Source organism: Octopus sinensis, linkage group LG3, assembly GCF_006345805.1.
Source record: "Octopus sinensis linkage group LG3, ASM634580v1, whole genome shotgun sequence".
Lineage (NCBI taxonomy): Eukaryota > Metazoa > Mollusca > Cephalopoda > Octopoda > Octopodidae > Octopus > Octopus sinensis.
The window spans coordinates 118,789,326-118,813,090 of record NC_042999.1 but is presented as its reverse complement, the minus strand read 5'-3'; the positions used below and the strand labels follow the sequence as shown (position 1 = coordinate 118,813,090).

Here is a 23,765-nt window from a genome sequence, read left to right as displayed (position 1 = left end):
AACATCCCTGGAAGATGATGAGTGATTTGGAAGACCTACCACAAGCATCACCCCTGGGAATGTGCTGTTATGCATTGTGAATTCATCCCCCACCCCCATGGCCAGAAGATCAATCAAGAGTTCTACTGCAACTTTTTGAAGTGTTTGAGGGAGGACATTCGGTGAAAACAACAGGATCTGTGGAGTGTGAAGAATTGGATTCTTTGTGATGACAATGCACCCTATCACTGAGCTCTCCTTACCTATAAGTTTCTCACCAAAAACAACATGATATCACTTCTGCACCCACCCTATTCACCAGAATTAGCTCCTGTGGACTTCCATCTCTTCCCCAAAATGAAGATGCAGCTCAGAGGCTGTCGTTTTAACACTGTTGTCAAGACTCAGATCAAACTGTAGAAGGTCCTTGACTCACTTATGGCAAACAACTTCCAGGATGGATTCAAAAAATGGTAGGAATACTGTGACTGGTGTATCACTGCACAAGGTAACTATTTCAAAGAAGATGATGTTAAAACTTAGGTAACTAAGTTATTTTTTATTAAACATAACTAGTCTAGGAACATTTTGATACTACATTATACAAGAATCAACCAGGTTGCATTCATCATTTTCATAGTTTGTCTTTCTGTATTCGATATTGTTAATACTAGCATTATTGCACACATTGTTACAACCATTTTTAAGTGATGAGCTGACAGAAATGTACCACACCAGACAATGCTTAGTAGCATTTCTGCTGGCTGTATATGTTCTGAGTTCAAATACTGCAGAAGTTTACTTTGTCTTTCATGTTTGCAAGGTTAATAAAATAAGTACCAGTTGAGCATTTGGATTCATATAATTAACTCCTCCTCAAAATTGTTGAACTTGAGCCTAAATTTGAAACCATTATTATTGTTATTATCTTTATCAGGACAATAAGTGTTGTAGCTATTACTTATAGTATTATTATTGTTAGTGAGAAGGTGATGAAATGGCAGAACTGTTAGCTTGCTGGACAAAATGTTTAGCAGCATTTCCTCTGTTTTAACATTCTTAAGTCAACTTCTAGCAAAGTCATTGCCTTTCATCTTTTTGGAATTGATAAAATAAATACAAAATGAAGTACTGGGGTCGATGTGGTTGACTTCCCCACTCCCTCAAAAACTGCTGGCCCATACCAAAATTTCAAACCCTTATTACTATTTCTGCTATTATTATTAATATGACAGCTCACACCTTTATAATAGTCACGGTTATAATTGATAATTTAATTATATTAACTAATATATTCAAAGGGAAAATTATTAAATCTTCAATTTTTGGTCTGTTTAGAATTGATATAATACTTATTTTATAAAGAGCAATTTGCTGTTGCTTCAACAGAGGCTAAATTAGGTGTAGCAGTATAAGAAAGTTTAATGGTAGTCTTGCTTAATATTTGGTAGTAAATGGAACAGAAATTTTCCTTAACAATTTTAAGGAATAAGTCTGCAATTTTCACTTTGACAGATCTTGCAAATGGGAAGTTATACTTGATAATATTCCATTTCCTATTTCATGATGACAATTTGGGATAAACATAGTTTTAAATACATTTAATTTGCATTGATTTATATTAATTACTTATGTATATCAATTAAGTAGTAATGGAATTAATGACAAGTAGATATGTATGAAAATCATTTACATACAGATGATATATATATATTTGCATATGTATATATATATATCATGTGTATATAAAAAATTTTCCTCTATACACACACATCATTAGCTCCATAATTGCATAATTAATATAAACTAAGGCAAATTAATTCAAATCAATGTATATACAATGTATACATTTATATATATATATATACATACACACACACACACACGCAAACATAAATATATAAGTGTATATATTTGTATATATAAATATATATATATATACATATCATGTATGTATATATATATATTTATTTATATATGTGTATGCATGTATGTGTATATATGTTCTTTTTCTCTATACACACATGTTGTTATCAATAACATGTCTTTCCTTCTTGTTCTTGGCCTGTTAATTGTCAAAGTGGCTAGAATCCTTATGTTGAACAGATTTACATTATTTCTATCTCTCCCCATTCCCAACATACATATTCTGTCTATATTTTATGTATGCATATAAATAGTTGTGGATATAATGAATTCATTTTCCTAATTCTACACACACACACACACACACATAAATATAGATAGATAGACAGACAGACCGATACATACATATATGTATATATATATATATATATATATATATATATATATATAAAACTAAATCTATTTTATTCCAGTAGGGGGCTTTTAATCTTCGATCTGAATACTTCATTTCCTACATATTTTTATAGCTTTTCAATGCTAGTGTTTTCCATATATAAATACCTTCCTAAATAATATTACACAAGCTGTTTGATTACGTTCTGATCAAGTGAACATAATACACTGTATTTTTATCAGGAATCAGGAAAGACAAATGGCTGCAAATACCAAGTCCTTTCCTGGTGAAGTATGTACATAAGCTAATAAGCTAATAATCAGTGGTTTCAGAATAAGATTTAGAAGGACTGACAGATATTATACTAATGCTTTGTAGGCATATGCTATTACATTATGTAAACATAATATACTACAAATTATAAGTCAATACTATGTGTAACTGTGTTAGCAGTGCCATTAAATCACGTGTTACAGTCATCTTTACAGATTTTCTGTAGAAATTATAGCCAACACTGATTTTGTCACAACATTTCGTATCTAATACAAAACATCATAACAAAATCAGTGGTGGTTATAATTTTTACAGAAAATCTGTAAAGATGACCTTAACAGAAATAAAATGCTGCCTTGAAGAGGAAGGTGTAGAAACTGAAAGAGCCCTCTGCTAAATATATACTCAACTCAGAGCAATCCTAGATTATGAATATGATGAAAGGGATATGTAATACTGCAATACTACACAGTGGCTGTGTGTGCTACGAAATCCTCGTCGCCACTGTTATATCACAATACTACACAATGGCTGTGTGAGCTACAAAATCCTCATCACCACTGTTATATCGCACGTTCGGATGACCTCTACTCAACTCCTTGACATCTAGACTTCTCCCTCTATATCTACGTATTGGGCTGGCCTACTTCATCATCTGGGGGCATCGACACAACAGGATAATATTCCTGAGACCTATAATTGAGAGGGTAACTGGTAGTGTCATCATCATCATCACCATCATCGTTGTTTAACATCCATTTACCATGCTAGTATGAACTGGATGGTTTGACAGGAGATGGCTTGCCAGGGAGCTGGCCAGATTCCAAATTGTTTGTTGTGCCATGGTTTCTACAGCTGAATGCTCTTCTTAATGCCAATCACTTTACAGAGTGAGTTGGGTACTTTTTATATGACACTGGCATAGATGTATTTGCACACCACCGGCACGAGTGCATTTCACATGGCACTGACACCTGTAAAGGACAAACATGTATGTATGGATGACAGTGATTTTACTTGGCTTGACACATCTTCTTAAATACAGTTAATCACCACAATTCTCAGTCCCTTGTCACTTCCTCAGGGTGGCCCAGTGTCTGAAAATCCTTTCTCATCACTTCATCCCACATCTTCCTGGTTTTACCCCTTCCACAGGTTCCCTCTACAATTAGAACTCAACACTTCTTTATTACAACTGTCCTCATCCATATGCACTTTATGCTGCTGTTCTCCTATATGATAATTTGCTGATAGATATAGATCAGAGTTGTGACTGGATCAAGACCCCTGTGGATAAAGATTTTACAGAATCTAAAAAAAAAAAAAAAGCAGGTCTGGAAAGAATGGAACGATGGGAATAACAAAAAGAAATATCATATCACTCAAAGAGAAGTGAGATGACATGTATATTTGATGTGGAGGGAAGGTGGAAAGAGGATATTTGCTGGTGACTGGAATCAGGGAAATTAGAAGCATGAAATGTTTCGAACTGAAAGGCAATGTGTTATAGCAAACCGAGTGTATAGCACCCTATACTACTTGTTAACTATAAATCATACCTGTTTCATTTAACAAAAAGCTTAATTTATATATGATATTCAGTTACTCTGAATAATGTGAACAGAGCTTTTTTCATTTTTGCAATGATGTAAAAGAAACAAAATACAAACCATCAACCTTTGGATAATAAATAATCTCTCACACACAATTCACTTGCCCTGCCATAGCACTCAAACGATATTGATATTAAAGGAAAAAGACATGCTTGCCTTATATACATCGTAGTTGTCTATGGTCGCATCAAACATTGTATAAAGTTCATTTAATATGTTAACAACTTCCATGGCTGTACTCATTGCTGAGATGGAAGTAAAACCTACAATATCACTGAAGTAGATTGTGACATCACTATAGTTTTCTGCTTCAATTCTTCTTCCACATTTTAAGCACTCAGCAACTGATCTGTAAAGATAAAAGAAATGACAGAAATAAATAATTATTGGAAAGTTCATTATAGACCTCCTATCTTCAGTTATATATTACTTTTGTAGCAAGTAGCCATTTTAAAATAACGCGCCAATTTGTGGTAGCTGGCAATATGACGTAATGTTGTATTGCCGAAGAAATATTATTGTCGTTTTTCCATTGGTTAATATAACTGCTCATAAAAGAATACTATTATTTCAGCAGACAAAATACCATTAAGCATTTCGCCCAGTGTACTAACGTTTCTTGCAGCATGAAAGGTTTGTAGCAACATATCTCAGCACTAGAAGAATAATGGTTATAGTATCAGAGGAAAACTAAAGTCTGAATAGAGAGACAGAAATATCAATGGTATAACCCCTTAGCATTGAGATTACTCTGTCAAATGTAACACTGGTTTGTTCACATTATTTTCAATTAATCATGCATTATCTCATAGCTTTGAGATTTCAATGTAATGATTGCTTATTTTAGGGTAAAGTTATTTTATTATAGGGTAAATGTGAGAGGCCAGATCTGGCCATTTTGAAGATAAAACAAACAGAATATTTTGGCCAAACATGGCCAGTTTAAATGTTAAAGGGCTAAATCTAAAGAGGAAGATATATAGATAGAATGTACCACGAGGTTATGTAGGTAAATATGAGGTGGTGAAAAGGGTGATATGGGGAAGAAGGAAAATAAGAAGTGTAAATTGAAGTGGGAAACTATGGATGGCAAGGGTTAGATATTTGGTGCCGTCTTACATTCAGTAAATAGTAAAGGATGATAGAGAGCTTTATTAAATGTGGTACAAGATGGTAAGTGACGATAATAGCTCACAGAAAATCTTTCCAAGTGGTTTGTCTAGACAAGTAGTCAGTATGTGATGGGTGCTACAGAATTTGTTTTGTTGCTACATGGCTTTGAGGTCTATCTTGTGGTATGGCACCTGAAGCAAGTATTTTCTTACTTTCCACTGTATCCTTGGGTTAACCAATGCCTTGTGAGTGAATCTGGTAGATGGAAATTGTATGGGAGCTTTTACTTTGTGATTTTTATATCTTTCATGCTTTATCTTTTATTTGTTTCAGTTATTTGAAGCACCAACTTGAAGGGATTTTAGTCAAACAAATCGACTCCAGAACTATTTAACTATTTTAAAACCTGGTACTTATTCTATTGGTCTCTTTTGCTGAACTGTTAACTGGGATGTAAATATACCAACACCAGTTGTCAAGTGGTTGTGGGGGACAAACACAGACATAAAGACATACACACATAGATGTACACATATATATGATGGGCTCTTTCAGTTTCTGTCAACCAAATCCATTGACAAGACTTTGATCAGCCTGAAGCTATAGTAGAAGGCATTTGCCCAAGGTGCCACACGGTGGCACTGAACCCAGAACCGTGTGATTGTGAAGCAAGCTTCTTAGCACACACTCATGCCTGCACCTATGTCTACTCTGTGTGTGTGTGTATGTGCGTGTGTTCATGTTTTTTGCATCTGAGGAACATTTAGAGTCCTTGCTTCATCTGGAGCATATTAAGTTACTGACAGTGATGTGTTGCCCAAATATTTGCCAACATTTTGACTACTAGTTCTGTGCTTTTGAAGGCATATGAAATTAAAAGTCTCTAGTTTGAATAGCAGGTCAGGTTAGTGACAGGAAAAACATCTAGCTCTAAATAATATCTGAATAATATGTATTCATTCAGCTCATGCTACTACAGAAAAACAATGATTAAACAAAGGAACAAATATATGTATGTATGCCTCTGTATGTGTGTGTGTGTGTATGTGTGCGTGTGTGTGTGTGAGTGTGTGTGTGTGTGCATATGTTTGACACATATGTATAAACCTTGGTGCACAGGAAGGATCCTACGTTCTTGGTAGTTTCTATTTGAAGAATATTTTGAATCTCAGTTTGTTTAATGTGAATGATACTTGTATGTGAAAGTTTAAAGAGCAGCAAAAGGCAATATTATCAATATCAGACTGTGATATGGTTAGAAGTGACAGCAAGTTGGTTATTAATGTATAGAATAAAGAAAGTTGAAAGCATTAGTAAACCATGGGATACACCAGAGCTCTAATATTAATAGTTGTTTATTTAGATAATGATGCAAATAAACAAATAAACATGCTTGAGCTTGATATATAGAAAAAACATGCACAGATAATTATATAGGGATATATAGAGAGAAATAAAAACTGAAAGTATGCAGAAGATAACCATTTATGCACAAGCATACATACATACATACATACATACATACATACATACATACAGACAGACAGACAGACAAACAGACAGACAGACATATATATATAAATATATATATACACACACACATATATATATTTCCAGAACAAGCTTACATGGAGTACGAAAGATACAGAAAACTAAGAGGAGAGGGCATGTTATTTTTCATGCCCAACAGCTGTTTCTGGTGACTCAGAATTACATTGTAATGTTGGAAGATGGAGTGTGGAAAAAGTCGAGAATATGCAACTAGTAGCGGATACATAAAAACATTACCATAAATCTAGTTTTTGTTTCTCTCTGTAAATATCCTTATATATATTTACATATATATGTGTGTGTGTGTGTGTGTGTGTGTGTGTGTGTGTGTGTGCATGTGTGTGTGTGTGTATCTTATATATCAAGCCCATGCATGTTTATTTGTTTATTTGCATCATAATCTCCATATCCATTCCCCTGGATTCCTCTTATAGCCACTCTTTACTCCGCTGACTTCATCCTCAATAAAGATTTTGGTGTGTAAGTTCAAACTAAGTGCTTTCTACATTGAGCTTCTCTGTACTCATCTGCTGAATCTATTAATTCATTTATGCATGTATGTATGTGTGAGTACATATGTATGTATGCATTATATATATATATATATATATATATATCATTATATACAGAAAATATACACACTTTTTCTCAGATTTTAAATGTAAATACCAGGATTTCACATTATACAAGAAAATAAAACTTACTCAATTTTACCTAGTGATGTATGTCACTATATTTGGGATGGCATAATAAGAATTTGTTATATCTATTATATAAATATTATATATTTATTATATTTAATATGATAAGAATTTGTTATATGATAATGCTTGTTATATTTATTGTGATAAACAACGAAAAAGTAAAATCTCTGTAGTGATGTCATATTTTTCATATTAAAAATGTTTAACACAAATGGCGAACAAAAATCTTGCAAAGTTATTAAGTTTCTACTGGTTAATTTTAGTGCAGATACAGATTTACTGCCTAAACTAGTGAAGTAGAAAGGACACTTACAAAGTTGCTTTTTTTTTCCTTAGTGAAGCGTGAACTTTCAGTGTACATTAGCCAGCAATTATAATAAATCTGACCAAACACTTCTTTTTCTATATATCAATACTATATATCAGTTCTATAATACCAATATGAAAGCCAACGATATTTAAAATAAGAGTTATTTCTCTATAATTAAAGATGAATAATATATTCAAATGCTCATTATATACAAAATAACTACAGTATTCTTCACTATTCCAGCCGGTGGGCAGTAGCTATGCTGGCGTATGGCCATTTAAAAATATAAGCATAAAGTGTAGACATAAATACACACATGCATACATATACATACATTACATACATGCATGCATGCATGCATGCATACATACATACATACATACATACATACATACATACATACATACATGTAACATTAAAAGTCTAATTGTTTAGTAAGGAATACCAATGGAAAGTATTCCATGTTAAATGCAGAGTATACAAGAGTTATTCAATTTTTTTTTGTACAAAATGCATATTGCTTTGGCTATAATATATATATTCCTTAGTTTGTTTTGTCTATAACAGATAAGATCATGTAGAAGAACTACCTTCATTACATGCCTATAAATTTATATAAAAGATATATTGCTATAAATAGGGTGGTGCAATGTTGAATGAAATGCTTTGTTCAAGAACACAGCTCACTACCTGTGTGAGAATTAAAACCATGATTTTGCAATCATGGGTGCAACATCTAAACAGCCAGGCCACATACTTTCAAGATGATATAAGCATACATACATACATACAAACACACACACACACACACACACACATATATGTAAGTATATGTGTATATATATATATATATATATACATACACACACAAAGAGCCCCCCTCAGTCATGAATGACCATGGGATTGCACGTAGAAAGTTACCCTCTGAGGCACAAGTCTGGGCAAGGTTGTTTTATGGAAGTCCAGCAGTTTCCCATGCATACCAGCCTCCTCTCTCCATGTCATCGATGTTATCCACTGGAATGGCAAAGGCTAATACAGCTTTGCACCAGTTACATCACATCTCATTTCCACAGCTGAAATAAAGTGTCTTGCTCAAATACACAACACAGAGCCTGATCTGAGAATTGAACTCACTAGCTCATGATTGTGAGCCTGACACTCTAACCACTGAGCCATGTGCCTTCACATATACATACATACGTACATACATACATACATACATACTACATACATACATACATACATACATACATACATACATATATATATATATATATATATATGTGTGTGTGTGTGTGTGTGTGTGTGTATGTATATATTATACATATACACTTATATACAGAGACACACACATGTTCATATAATATATATTGACATGTTATTCTCTCTGCTTGTGAAAATTTGCTAACCAAACTGACAGCAATACTTCAAACTTTAAGGTAACTATAATTCGTTTCATAAAGGATGTGATTTGATGAGTGAAGAATAATTGTATGGCAAAATGATAAGCAGATTTGAATGATGCATGAAATCTGAGAAATAAGTGGCAAATGGTATAATAAACAGGAGAAGATTTAATATTTTTAGTTGTTAAGGATGAATAGTTTCACATAAATCTTGCAAGCTGCTATTATATCACACATCATTTTGCTTGCATCTAAAGACTAATCTAATCCTTCAACTCACTTATATGAAATATAATTACTGGTAGTTTTTCTTTTTAATAATGTTTTTAAATAAACTTTTCTTCTAAATTCTACTCTCACTGACAGGTAGTGTTACATTTCAGTCTTGTACAACTACATGGTGATGAGAAGACCTTCATGATTAATTGCCAAATAAAATATAGCTTACATTACTTTTAATATTGGCTTATTTATTTCTTTGTTCAAATTCTCCCAATGTCAGATTTGTCTGTCTGGAGTTGATAAACAAGGACCAATACTTATTTCATGGCATTTTTGTTGTGACACAAAATGATGGAATTTTCAAATAATCATGTTGCAGGCACTGCAAAACCTCAATCATTATGATTCAAACTGACCACTGAGGGGCTTGGAGGTGATCAAGATCCATATAAGCTTGATTTTCAATGATAGAAACTAATGGACAAGGACCAATAAGAAACATTGATGTATTCAGTTGATTGCATTTGTGCCCCTGCAAAAGTATTGACCTTACACTTAATCTAAGTAACCAATATTAGGGTTTTAATTAGTTAACCATATGTTAGCCTAAGATGTCAAGCATAAAGGTACAAATTCATGGACGATTGGGAACGCAGATGATAAACTGACAAGAACTCTCTTGTGAGAGAGAATAGAGTAAGAAACATTCAATTAATCTCAATTTGTTAAACTGCTTCTTAGTTTATTGACAGCAGAAAGATTAAAAGCAAAGGAAACAATGCCAAGAATCCAGAACCTAAATGAATAAAACCAAATTCCAGAAGGTATTTTGTACAGTAGTTTACAAATTATACAATCTTCTGTCCTTCTGAGGTCAATTTATATTGGGAAACATTTTATTTTTTATCAAAATGTTGGCGTGGCTGTGTGGTGTGTGGTTTGTTTCCCAACCACTTATTTACTGAAACATGTAAAAGACAAAAGATAAAACAAGAAGTGTAATCAAAGATCTCATATAATGGTGAAAGATAAAAACTAATAGCGATTATTACATAATAATTAAAAAATAGTGACTTTAATTACATATATAGGCACAGGTGTGGCTGTGTGGTAAGATGTTTGTTTCCTAACCACATGGTTCTGGGTTCAGTCCCACTGCATAACACCTTGAGCAAGTGTCTTCTACTTTAGCCTTGGGCCAACCAAAGCCTTTTGAGCGGATTTAGTAGACAGAAACTTAAAGAATTTCATTGTATATATGTGTGTTGGAGGGTGGTCTTTGTGTGTGTGTGCTTATATCCCCATAACGTAGTGAGTTTGACTAAAGAGACTGCTAGAAGTACCAGGTTTTAAATGAAATAAGAACTGGGGATCAATTCGTTTCACTAAAATTCTTCAAGGCAGTGCATGGCAACAATCTAATGACTGAAACAAGTAAAAGATAAAATAAATATCTGTCTGTATATTTGTCCCTATGTATAATCTTTCATTCTTTTATAATTTTACTTCTTTCAGTCATTTGACTGAAGCCAGGTTGGAGCACTGCCTTGAAAGTTTTTTTTGCTGAACAAATTGACCCAGGACTTATTTTTGAAAACCTAATAATTATTCTATGGGTCTCTTTTTCCCAACCACTGTATATATATATATATATATATATATATATATACAAGCAAAACGCTCCCTGTCCAATGGACAGTGCTGAGTTGTCAAACATTTAAACAAATTTTCTCAAAACAACTTGTCCAACCGTCCCATAGGCCTCTCCTTTGAGAAACACTGATTTAACCTAAATTTGAGATACCAGCAAAAGAAGAAATAAAGATAGACTTTTTTCTATTCCAAAGAAAAACGATTTTATTCACTTTATCGATCCTATTCTCACCTGGAATCGATTTTTGTAATTTTTTCAAGACTTATACACGCCCTGATACAGTCAGTATCTACATATCAAATTTGAGCGCAATCGGATGGAGGATGCCCGAGATCCTAGAAAACACACAGACAGACAGACAGAATGGATTTTATATAATAGATATTATATAAAATTCGTGGGTAAGGCTGAAACAATGTGAAATAAATCCAAGGCATATCACAAGAAAACCGGCATATAAATTGATGGTGACTTACCCTGCATTCAATATTTCAGGGTTATGACCCCACTCTTCCGGAATTAGCAAATGTAATCCTCCTCTGGAATTAGCAAATGTCACATCTGCAACATTCGCTATTTCCTGAGGAGGGTTGTTACATTTGCAACATTTGCTAATTCCTGAAGTGGGGGTCATAATCATAAAATACTGAATGTAGGGTAAGTCACTATCAATTCATATGCCTGTTTTCTTGTGATATGCCTTGGATTTATTTCACATTGTTCCGGCCTCACCCATGAATTTTATATAATATATTCAACATAATGCTTTATACTAACTATTCCATTATAATGTGTGTGTGTGTGTGTGTGTGCATGTATTACTATATGTATATGGGGTAAAAAACCCTTTCAGTCATGAATGACAACATGATTACACAGTTCTATATTTAAGAGATGAGGAATTATGTACATTTGACAGATATTTGTCCTCATCTTGTTTGTTGTTCACACAATTTTTCGGTTGATATACCCTCCAGCCTTCATCAGGTGTCTTGGGGAAATTTCAAACCTGGGTTCTCGTTCCTAAGGTATTTTTCAATGTTGTTGTTGTTATTATTATTATTATTATTCAGGTCACTGTCTGGAATCGAACTCGGAATCTTGGGGTTAGCAGCCCATGTTCTTAACCACTACGCCATATGCCCATGGGCATATTACACCTCGAAAGTTACCCTCCAAGGCACAAGTCAGGGAAGGATGTTTTATGAGCAGTAGCTCATGCATACCAGCCTCCCCTTTCCATGCACCGATATTATCCAAGAGAAAAGAAAAGGCTGATACAGCTTGGCATCAGTGACGTCATTTCTACAGCTGAGTGAACTGGAGCAACGTGAAATAAAATGTCTTACTCAAGAACACAACACGTAGTCTGGTCCAGGAATCGAAATCACTACCCCATGATTGTGAGCCTGACACTCTAGCCACTGAGCCATGCAACTTCATACATATACATGCACACACATACACATATATTACTTACATTATTTATATTAGTCATATTATTTATATATATATATATATATATATATAAATTTTTCTCTTTATTTTGTTCTTATAATATTTTATTGCATATCTGTCAAGCTATCATAGACTTTAAGTTAAAAAGTGCATGCTTATAGATGTGTGTGAGAGAGAAAAACAACCATTTCAGAAATATAAATATCATTTCTCTTTAACTTTTATGAAGGTAATGGAGTTTGTACAAGGGTGGGAAACAATATTGCAATTGTAATTAACTTTAACCTGACTATTCTCTATTTTCAGTTGAATAAATTTTCTGTTATACCTTGATGAAAAATGATACGAAAACAAATGTACATGTTGTATCTCTAAAGAAATATAATAAACATGAAATTAATTTTACATCCTCAAAGAAAAAAAAAGTATTTTTCACATTTTGATAAGTGATGCTGTAAATCATGTTGTGGAATTTAATTTTAGTATTGCACTAAATTACAATACCATTCTAAGGTACATTTGGAGATGTTATTTTTGAACATAAATTTTATGTAAAAATATATTGCATGTTCATTAACAATTGACTCGATTTTCTGAAAAACTGTCACATTATACAGAGCAACTGCAGTTTACTAATTGCAAATTTACAATATGCAGCTGAATTCCACATGGAAACTCAGCCAGTTACAGTGAAATTTATTACAAAATAAAATATTTATGCATGTAAACATTCAGTGTAGATGTGTATTTGTGTAATTCATGTATGTGTATATGAATGTAAGTGTATATATGCCTGTGTCTATCTATCTACACACACACACACACACATACACACACATACACACAAATATAGACATAATAGGAATAGCTATCATTTGAACTATAAGATCACAGAGAACCCAAACTTGAGCAGACAATCTGGTTGTAAAACATCTCAAAAACCGGATATAATCTGGTTTACCACTCTATTTCCCTTCCATCTTAGGAAACTCCTAAGATGTTGTTTTAGCTTAATTGATAAGAACATCCCCTTAGAACATAAGTATCTTCCTATATTTAATAGATCATCTTTGAAATTATCTTATTCTACGATGCCAAATTTGGGGTCGATTATAGCAATGAATAATAGATTTAAATTGTGAAATATGGTTAATAATAGAGTTAGTATAGCTGGGTATAATAAGGAAAATGATTGTTCCAGGGATAAAAGATGCACCTGCCAATCCTGAAACACCATTCCTTTAAATGGTCAGTGTCTACATAGAAACGTCGTATATGAATGCAAAGTAAGCACCTTAAAGGACCCTAAGAAAGTTTATATAGGGAGTACTATTGATTTCAAAGTCAGGTATAGGTCGCATTTAAACTCGTTCATAAATAAGGAATCTAAAACTAAAACAGCCCTGGCCATTTATATCAATAAATTAAAAAATAGTAATAATGAATACTTTTTAAAATGGTCTATTAGTGAATCCATTCCATATAATACAAAAGTTTGCAAATTATGCATTAAGGAAACCCTTAACATACTATGAAAGAATAAAAGAATTTATTGATTAACAATATCTCTGGGTATTTGATCTCATGTCAACATAAGTACTTTTCTACTTTTAAATTCTTCTCAGTATAATAATTAATCTATACACTTCAAATTGTCTTAACCCTCCAAATTTTGAACTCATCCTAGGTTATATTCGTGCATATTTCATGGACTAGCTAAACGTATAAATTTTGCATTTTTTTTTTGTAATTTTCTTAGTAGTTGTACACTACGAATGTTTGTTCAATGATCTGTAATTCCCTGTAAGTCACACCGTTAAAATTATAGCTTAATTGTTGAATTGCTGTTGATTCTATTTGTTTTGTGTTTAACAAAACCTTGTTTTGCTGCCTTGCGGTGGTATAGTTGATGCTTTACCCCTTGTTTGAATGGGAAGCACTGTTATCAAAATGATGTACAATAATGTTAGCTCGTCAGACATGACATCATCTGAGGAGGAGTTGATAAAGAGAATAAAAATAATTGACCATGCAATGGAGGAGGAAAGAAAGAAGAATTTTGCGAATGTAGCTAGAGGCGAAAAGGAAGATTTATGTATCAAGAGGGAAGAATTTTAAAACTTCAAGACAATGTTGAAGAGGGAGGGAAACGAAGTAATGGTGACCCCCTCCCAGTAAGACTACAAAACAAGTGAAAGAAAAGACAATAATGTACAAAACGTACAACCAGAAATTACAAAGGATAGAAATAGCAACAAAGGCTCAAATTGTAAAAGAGCTGAGACTCATCTGGCAGAGGAAGAAAGTATGTAACGGTAGAGGGGTGGTTTACAACTGAGGCAATAGCCAGGCAGCATTCCGTAACTTCCCTCAAGACAGACGAAGTGGTTCTTCTTCCCATTTACTTGGAAAGACATGCTTCCAGGGTGAGAGTGGAAAAAATCCCTCCAGAGGTAGATGGTCCTCCAAGCCACACGTATACCACGGAAGAATTGGTGGCTGCATCTTCAGGTGGTGCTTGTTCCAGTTGCTTCATGGCTGGTGGAGCCACTGCAACCCTCGCCTCGTGTAGTTTCCTCAGCTGTAGAGTCTTCCTCAATTTTGGTGGATTTTCCTTGCCTGCTTTACAATCAGAGCGTAGGTGACCTTTTTCCTTATACTTGTAGCATCTTGGCTTCTCCTTCCACCAAAACCTGAGGTTTACATCTTCTCCTGTTAATATGGAGGTAAGGTAGGAATCTCCTCAAGATCAAGGGGAGGTGGCTTGAATAATCAACTCCGATGCTTAACCAATCCAATTTTGTTGATGGAATTTGGTAGCTTGGAGGATAATAATTTTATCCTCCAATCCCAGTATTAAAACTGCTACAAGCCAGGCCACTTCTATCTCAGGTAGAATTTCTGCCACTCTTACTCTGGAAGTGTGCCTTCCAAGGTATGTCAACAGGAGAACCACCTCTTTCAACTTAAGTGAAGCTGTAGAGTGTTGCCTGGCTTCTTCTTCATTAGAGAAACATACTTCTCCTGTCCCAAATCTTCTCCCCTTTGCTATGTATGTAGTCTCTTGCCAAATAAGTGGTAAACATATTTCAATTGCTTCTCATGATACAAAGTCATTTTTTTGTTTTTTATATGAAAGATTTTATATATTTTTGTTTGTCTTTGGGTTGTATGTGTAAGTTCACTGGGAAGGACTAATTTATATCATATCCCTCTTTTTGCAGTAGTCCATTGTATTTAACGATTTTTAAGCCCTCTTTTGCCACTGAGACTGCAGCTGCAAAGTTAACTGTATTGTTTTTCTTTGTTTTTCTTTGTGGTATCCTTTTCATTTCCTTTGGTTTTCATTACTTTTTTTCTAAACGTTCTGCCTGTTCAACAGGTATATTGTTCAACATGGCTTCTAAAGTCCTTTTAAAATGAAGTTCTTCATCAGACAAAGAAGACGAAGCACTCATAATAACAAAAAAACAGAAATTCAGTTAAGTTTCCCCCTTGAAACAAGAGGAAAGAAAAATAAACAAATCTGCTACATGCAGAAAACAAAAGTATTTTCAAAGAAACACACAAAAACAGAAGAGTTCCACAAAAACAATTCAACAACAGTGTAAAGAATTCAACAACAGTAGTAAAAACACATTCGACAACTCTGATAACAATTTTCAAACTGAAAAATGTATGTTTTACTGGTTGCTTAACTAGTAAAAAGATTTTTTCATACAAATATACATACAAAAAATATTCACAGAAAAGGAAAAAGGATATTAAAAAATATAGAAAATGAAATAAAAAATTTTTTAAATAATATCTGTTTATTTTCTCATATTCCTTTCTGTTGAAGAGCATAGGCTCAAAGCATAAAAGACTTTCTCACCTTCCCAAGCATTCAACTAATACACCTGTTTGTTGTTTACACACCTCTTTTCGTCTTTTGTTTTCTTGTAAATTCCAACTATATATACATATACATATACATATATATATATATAAAGAATACAAAAACATGTGTGAAGAAGAAGAAGAACCACCACTACAACTAAATGAAGGAAGAAAGGAGGCAAAGAAGGGGAAGGAGAAGAAAGTAAATGAAATCAAGAAAAACGAAATATATATATCTATATATATAAAACTCTAGTTGTGTGAGTGTCTGTCCCCTTCGATTTAGATTCCTAACTCCTCCCACATTTTGCGGTGCAGTTTAACCAAATTCGGGTATCTTATAGTCGTGATTCATATCGAGCCCGTCTGACTATTAGCGCGTGTCAACGATGAGTCTACGATTTTAAAAATAATTTAACATCATTTTTTATTCCATTTTAATGCATAAAATGCATCATGTGTCGATGGCGACGGAGTTGGCGTCCACGCTCACAGCTGCACCTGTTTGCTTCTCCCCCTTCCCTCCCTCGTGAAGCTGTGGGGAAGGGAGTGTAAAGAAATCAACATCGTAATGCGTTGTGAAGGAAACCAGCGTTCTTTTAAAACAACGACTTCATGGCTTGAAGACACCAAAACAGAAATGGCTAAGAAAGCCCGAATTTATAAGGGAAGTAACTCTCTAAAAATGCTTATATAGTTATTTCCCTTACAAACCCGAGCAACGCCGGGCGATACTGCTAGTATATAATAAAATAATAAATAAGATTAATACTAATTGAGAACAGTGGGGGGAAGATTTAAGTCTATCAAGAATAACCAAATAGAATAACCAAATAGAAAAATCACTATTCTTGATTTCTTGTCAAAAGTTGACCTGTGTGGTGAGGTCACCTGTTCTGTTCTCATTATTATGAAGATTAACATAAAAATTATTCCCTCAAAAAAGCCATCCCTACTCATTAACATCTCTCGTTAACATCCTGCTCTTTCTTTCTCTCTCTCTCTCTCTCTCTATATATATATATATATATATATATACATACATATATATATATATATACATACATACATATATACATACATACATATATATATATATATACATACATACATATATACATACATACATATATACATACATACATATATATATACATACATATATATATATATACATACATTTATATATATATATATATAATACATACATATATATACATACATATATATACATACATATATATATATATACATACATATATATATATATATATATATATATATATATACATGTATATATACATACATATATATATACATACATACATATATATATACATACATATATATAATAACTTAGAATAACTTAGAAAGGTTTTGGCCAGTATTGGCCCAGGCCATGTCTAACTTAATAGCACCACCTGGCGAAGTCTTTCAGTTCAGGATTTGGGCACCAAGGCCCATTCGAGCAGAGAGTTATTGTTTGCGGAGACATATCCGGGTGTGGGTGGTTTGTCCGGTACTGTTTGAAGGAATTTGTCCAAAGACTTCTTGAATTTTGTGTGGTCAGTTTCTTTTTTGATGTGCCCTGGTGTAATGTTGAAGAGAGCAGGTCCAATTGAGGTGAAATAGTTGTGCCGTATTGTCGTTATGTGATGCGATTTAGATTTTTGTTGTGGACGGATGGCACGTGGTCCGAGCCTTGGATGCATTTTGAAGGTGATGCCAACATCATTCGGACAGTGCTGGTGGAATATTTTCCACATCATACAGATAATGTAGTGTTCACGGCGTCGTTGGAGTGAATACAATTTCAGCTTCTCTAGTCTACCCCAGTAGTCAATGTCTGACATGCCATCTATCTTTTTTGTGATTGACCTTTGGGGACCTTCAATTCTCATAATATTTTGTTTTGTGTAGGGAGACCACAGTGGACAGCAGTATTCAAGGTGGGGTCGGGCAAAAGTGGAGAAGAGAAGGATAATAGCGTGGGAATCTCTCGACTGGAAGGTTCTGGGAATCCAGGAACACATTCTGCGGGCCATGTCAACTTTACTGCTTATATGTGTAGCCCAGCTTATGTTGTTGTCCACTGTTACTCCCAGGTCTCTGATGTTGTTGGATGCCATGAGAATTTCTCCAGAAGGAAGAGAGTATGGGAGTTTCAGAGCGTCCTCCCTTCCAAAGTGGATCAGTTCAAATTTGTCTTCATTTAGCAACATGTTATTCTTTTCTGCCCATTGGACAACAGCCAGTAGGTCTGACTGAAGGTTTATTCGGTCATCCACGCCATTGATGACCTTCTGGAGCTTGGAATCATCAGCGAAGGTTCTGATGTTACTGTGTTTGATGGTGTCAGTAATATCATTTATGTAGATGATGAAGAGAAGTGGGCCCAACACAGTGCCTTGTGGGACACCACTGCTGACTATATATATACATATATATATATATATACATACATATATATATATACATATATATATATATACATACATATATATATATACATACATATATATACATACATATATATACATATATATATATATATACATACATATATATATACATACATATATTTATACATACATATATTTATACATACATATATATATACATACAAATATATATACATATATATATACATACATACAAATATATATACATATATATATACATACATATATATATACATATATACATACATATATATATACATACATATATACATACATATATATATACATATATATATACATACATATATATATATACATATATATATACATACATATATATATATACATATATATATACATACATATATATATACATATATATATACATACATATATATATATATACATATATATATATACATACATATTATATATACATACATATATATATATACATATATATATACATACATATATATATACATACATATATATATACATATATATATATATATATATATATATATATATTATAATACATACATATATATATATACATATATATATATATACATACATATTATATATACATACATATATATACATACATATATATACATATATATATATATATACATACATATATATATACATACATATATTTATACATACATATATTTTACATACATATATATATACATACAAATATATATACATATATATATACATACATACAAATATATATACATATATATATACATACATATATATATACATATATACATACATATATATATACATACATATATACATACATATATATATACATATATATATACATACATATATATATATACTATATATACATACATATATATATATACATATATATTACATACATATATATATACATATATATATACATACATATATATATACATATATAATATATACATACATATATATATATACATACATATATATATATATACATATATATACATACATATATATATACATACATATATATATATATATATATATATATATATATATATTATATATATATATATATATATATATATATATATATATACACATATATTTATGTTTTCACCATGACAGATCGCTAGCCACTACACATTCTTTATTTTCTCTCCTTGTTTCTTTCTGTGTTCCTTTCTGTGGAAGAGCATAGGCTCAAAACATTAAAGACTTTTTCACTTCCTGAGCGTTATACAAATACATCTGTTTGTTGTCTACACCACCTGTCTTCACCCCTTATTGTTTTTGTGAATTCTCCCTATATATATATATATATATATATATATATACATATATATATACATACATGCACATATATACTTATACATATATACACATATATATATACATATATATATATATATATACACATGTACATGCATTCCCCACTACCATATTGTTAAAAAGCTGTCTATTAACCCTTTTGTTTCCAACTCGGCTGAAACTGGCTCTGGCTCTGTCTTGTTTTCATAAGTTTTGAATTAAAATCTTCCAGCGAACCTTAGTCTCAATTTATGTTCCTAACACTAGTAGAATGATAGATAAATTTGATTTACTAAATTCTTTGTTATATTTAAAGTAATTGAAAGAAACACAGAGCATCTCAAAATAAATACAGTAATGAAAGGGTTAATGATCTCTATTCAGTTTTATTTTCATATATATATATGTATATAAGGTATTGGGATAGTAGAAAGATAGGGTAGTTCCAATGCAGCAATCCAAGCTTTAGGTTATCTACACTGTCAGATTCCAGAATTTAAATAAAAATTCTTCAGGTTTCACAATGGTAAAACTGTTGTATGGGTTTAGTGAAGAGTAAAATGTAATCCAAATGAGAAGACAAAGCAAAACATCTTTGATGATCAGTTACAATTGTCTCTGTAATGCCTCAGCTTTCCATGTTAGTGCACACAAACTTTTAAGTGAAAATTTATGTAATATTTGTGGTTTTAAACAATAGAGTGACAGACCTTCAGACCTGAATCAAACATGTACTCTTACACTGTGTCTGCCAGGTTTATGTTGGGAGGAAACAAAAAGTAAATAATGATGAAAATGTAAATAGACTGTGTAAAGATGAATAAAGCGAGTACAGTGTTAATGCCAAAGTAAATGAAAGTATGGTTAGGGGATAAAGAAGCAGAAAAAGAGAAAGGAGAAAATGGAGAGAGAAGATGTAGAAGAATGAGGGAAAAAAGAAGAATACTTATGTTTAAAACTCTAATGTTTAAAACCACACGCACATGCATGCACATATACACATATACATATATAATAAGAGGGAACATAAGCATTGATCTGGTAATTGTTGATGATATGTTTGCTTTCCATAATGGCCCTATTGGACGCATCTACTATATTACATCTATAGTGTGCATCTGTTGCAGAATACTGAAACACACGTAACAGATAGAATGAAGGATTACCAAATCAATACTGAAGTTCCTTTTCTCTTATTATTGCTGTGCTCTTTGTATTACATCTTAGCTCATCTCCAACAGAAAAGGACTTGTGTGTACATGTGATGGTGAGAGATTAATGCAGTTAACTTTAGAGCCAAAATCTGAATAATCTGTCACATGTTAAATGCATCCAATCATATGTGCATGTGTATGTGTGTGTATTATACATATATACATAAATGAATGTATGTATATATATGTAAATACACACACACACCCACACACACAAGAGTTAAGGAATGGAGTAGATAAGATCTGGGCTACATGTTTCATAGTAAGCAGAATCTTGGAAGTGGTAATTATCCAAGTGAGGTGTTTACATTATCACAAGGAGGTAATGTTAACACATGGAAGATTTGATCAGAATACGCAGAGAGCATGGTAAGAGCAGAGAATATAAATGTGGAAAGAAATTAGGAATATAAGAAAGAAAACAGAAAAGAATAAAAGGAACAAAAATGTAAGGGAGTGGGAGATTTAAGGAATTTAAGCAAGGTCGTTTGATTGGTAATTTTCAATAGGGATATTTTGGCCAAGTCATAGAGATTTTCAAGGGAAGTGGTATCTGAAAAAAAGGCAATGTGGTGGGAAGAGGGTGGGGAAACATTTGTGGTCAAGACGCAGAAAAAAGCATGCTTGAAGAGATGGGGTAGCATTAGAATTGGAATTGAAGATAGAATAGGGAAGAATTGTAGTAACTACTAGAAACTAATAATTAAGAAATGTATATTGTTGTACATGAGCATGTTTGCTGTATGTAATAGTAGAGGTGCATCAGTGTTTAGAACATCAGGCTCATAGTCATGAAGTAGTAAGTTTGATTCCTAGACCAGGCTCTGTGTTGTGTCCTTGATCAGAACACTTTATTTCACTCAGCTGTAGAAATGAGTTGTGATATCCCTGGTGCCAAGCTGTATCGGCCTTTGACTTTCCCTTGGATAACATCAGTGGTATATAGAGAGGGGAGGTTAGTATGCATAGGTGACTGCTAGTCTTCCATAAACAACCTTGCCCCAACTTGTGCCTCGAAGGAGAGCTTCCTAGGGGCATCCCATGGTCATTCATGACTGAAAGGGTTCTTTGCTCTTTTTATGGATGGATGGATGGATGGATGGATGGATGGATGGATGGATGGATGGATGGATGGATGGATGGATGGATGGATGGATGGATGGATGGATGGGTGGGTGGGTGGATGGGTGGGTGGGTGAGTTTTGGGTGGGTGTATGCATGCATTATGCACAACACTATCAATCAGAAGGATTGAGATCAATTATACATATCAGAATGCCTTTAACTGTGATAGTAAACTATAAGAATGTAAGCATATTGTTTTGATGTGCAAAAAAAGATGCAAAGTAGCCTCTTGGCAAAGTGTTTCTGGATTTTTCAGCTACTTGTTAGAGATGACATTCCCAAACTTTGTCACAAGCTTATAACACAGAATACTTAGCTGCTATATAAGAACTTTGTGCAGAATAAAGATGGCTTACATACATAAATATATACATATAAGGAGCAGCTTTCCACAGTTTCTGTGTTTCAAATTCTACTTACAAGCTGTTGGTCAACTCAATGCAACTGTAGAAAATACTTGCCCAAGATAATGAGCATTGAAATAAGTTTTGAAAGTTGTAAACTAAACTTCATAACAACAGAATCATGTCAGCCGATATTTTCCACTGATAATGCAATTCTTCTTTAGTAAAACATGATTGTCACAGAATCTCATTTTCACATTCAATGAATATGTAATTTGTGTCTTAGTGCTTTTAAAACTAATGCTCAATATGTAACTTGGAAAGTGTATTCTCAATAGACAAAATTATACTACCATGCTTAAATTACAACACTATTCATACATATATATTAGAATAGTATAACAAAACAGGAAAACAGAAATGTTTTTTGGTATTATCTATTTTCCATTACACATGTTTGATTTGATAATAGGAATTACAAAGATTTACATGTTAAATAGACATGTGAGGAATTGCCTATCAGAAATTTGTCAGGAAGAGGAAAAATCTTTTATAACACAGAAAATACATTTGGATGAGCAACAAATGTAGATAAATATTGATTGTAATAAGGAAATAAGCATATGTGCTTCAAAAGGAAATAGCTAGGATTTACCCTGTACTGATCTCTCAAAGTAAATGGAACATATAGAAGTGGGAGACCCAGGAAGATATGGGCAAAGTACTGAAGAACAACCTCAGGATACTGAACCTTTCGAGTAAGATGACCAAGATGTCTGACAACTTGCTGTACTCAAGAAGACCCATGCTCCACAACAGAAGTATAAGGCCAGTTCTCCTGATGGAGAGTATTGACCTGCAAGAGTTCTGTGCAGGTGCCATGTAAA

General features: G+C 32.9%; 1 protein-coding gene across 1 annotated transcript in view; it reads right to left on the bottom strand.

Annotated features, from left to right (window-relative positions):
* The window catches only part of LOC115209871 (retinal guanylyl cyclase 2-like), an 870,127-nt gene that overhangs the window by 43,482 nt on the left and 802,880 nt on the right, over positions 1–23,765 (bottom strand). Inside the window, exon 14 of the mRNA XM_029778448.2 lies at positions 4,282–4,474. Coding sequence (XP_029634308.2) covers positions 4,282–4,474 — 193 coding nt within the window. The remainder of the gene's footprint in view (positions 1–4,281; positions 4,475–23,765) is intronic.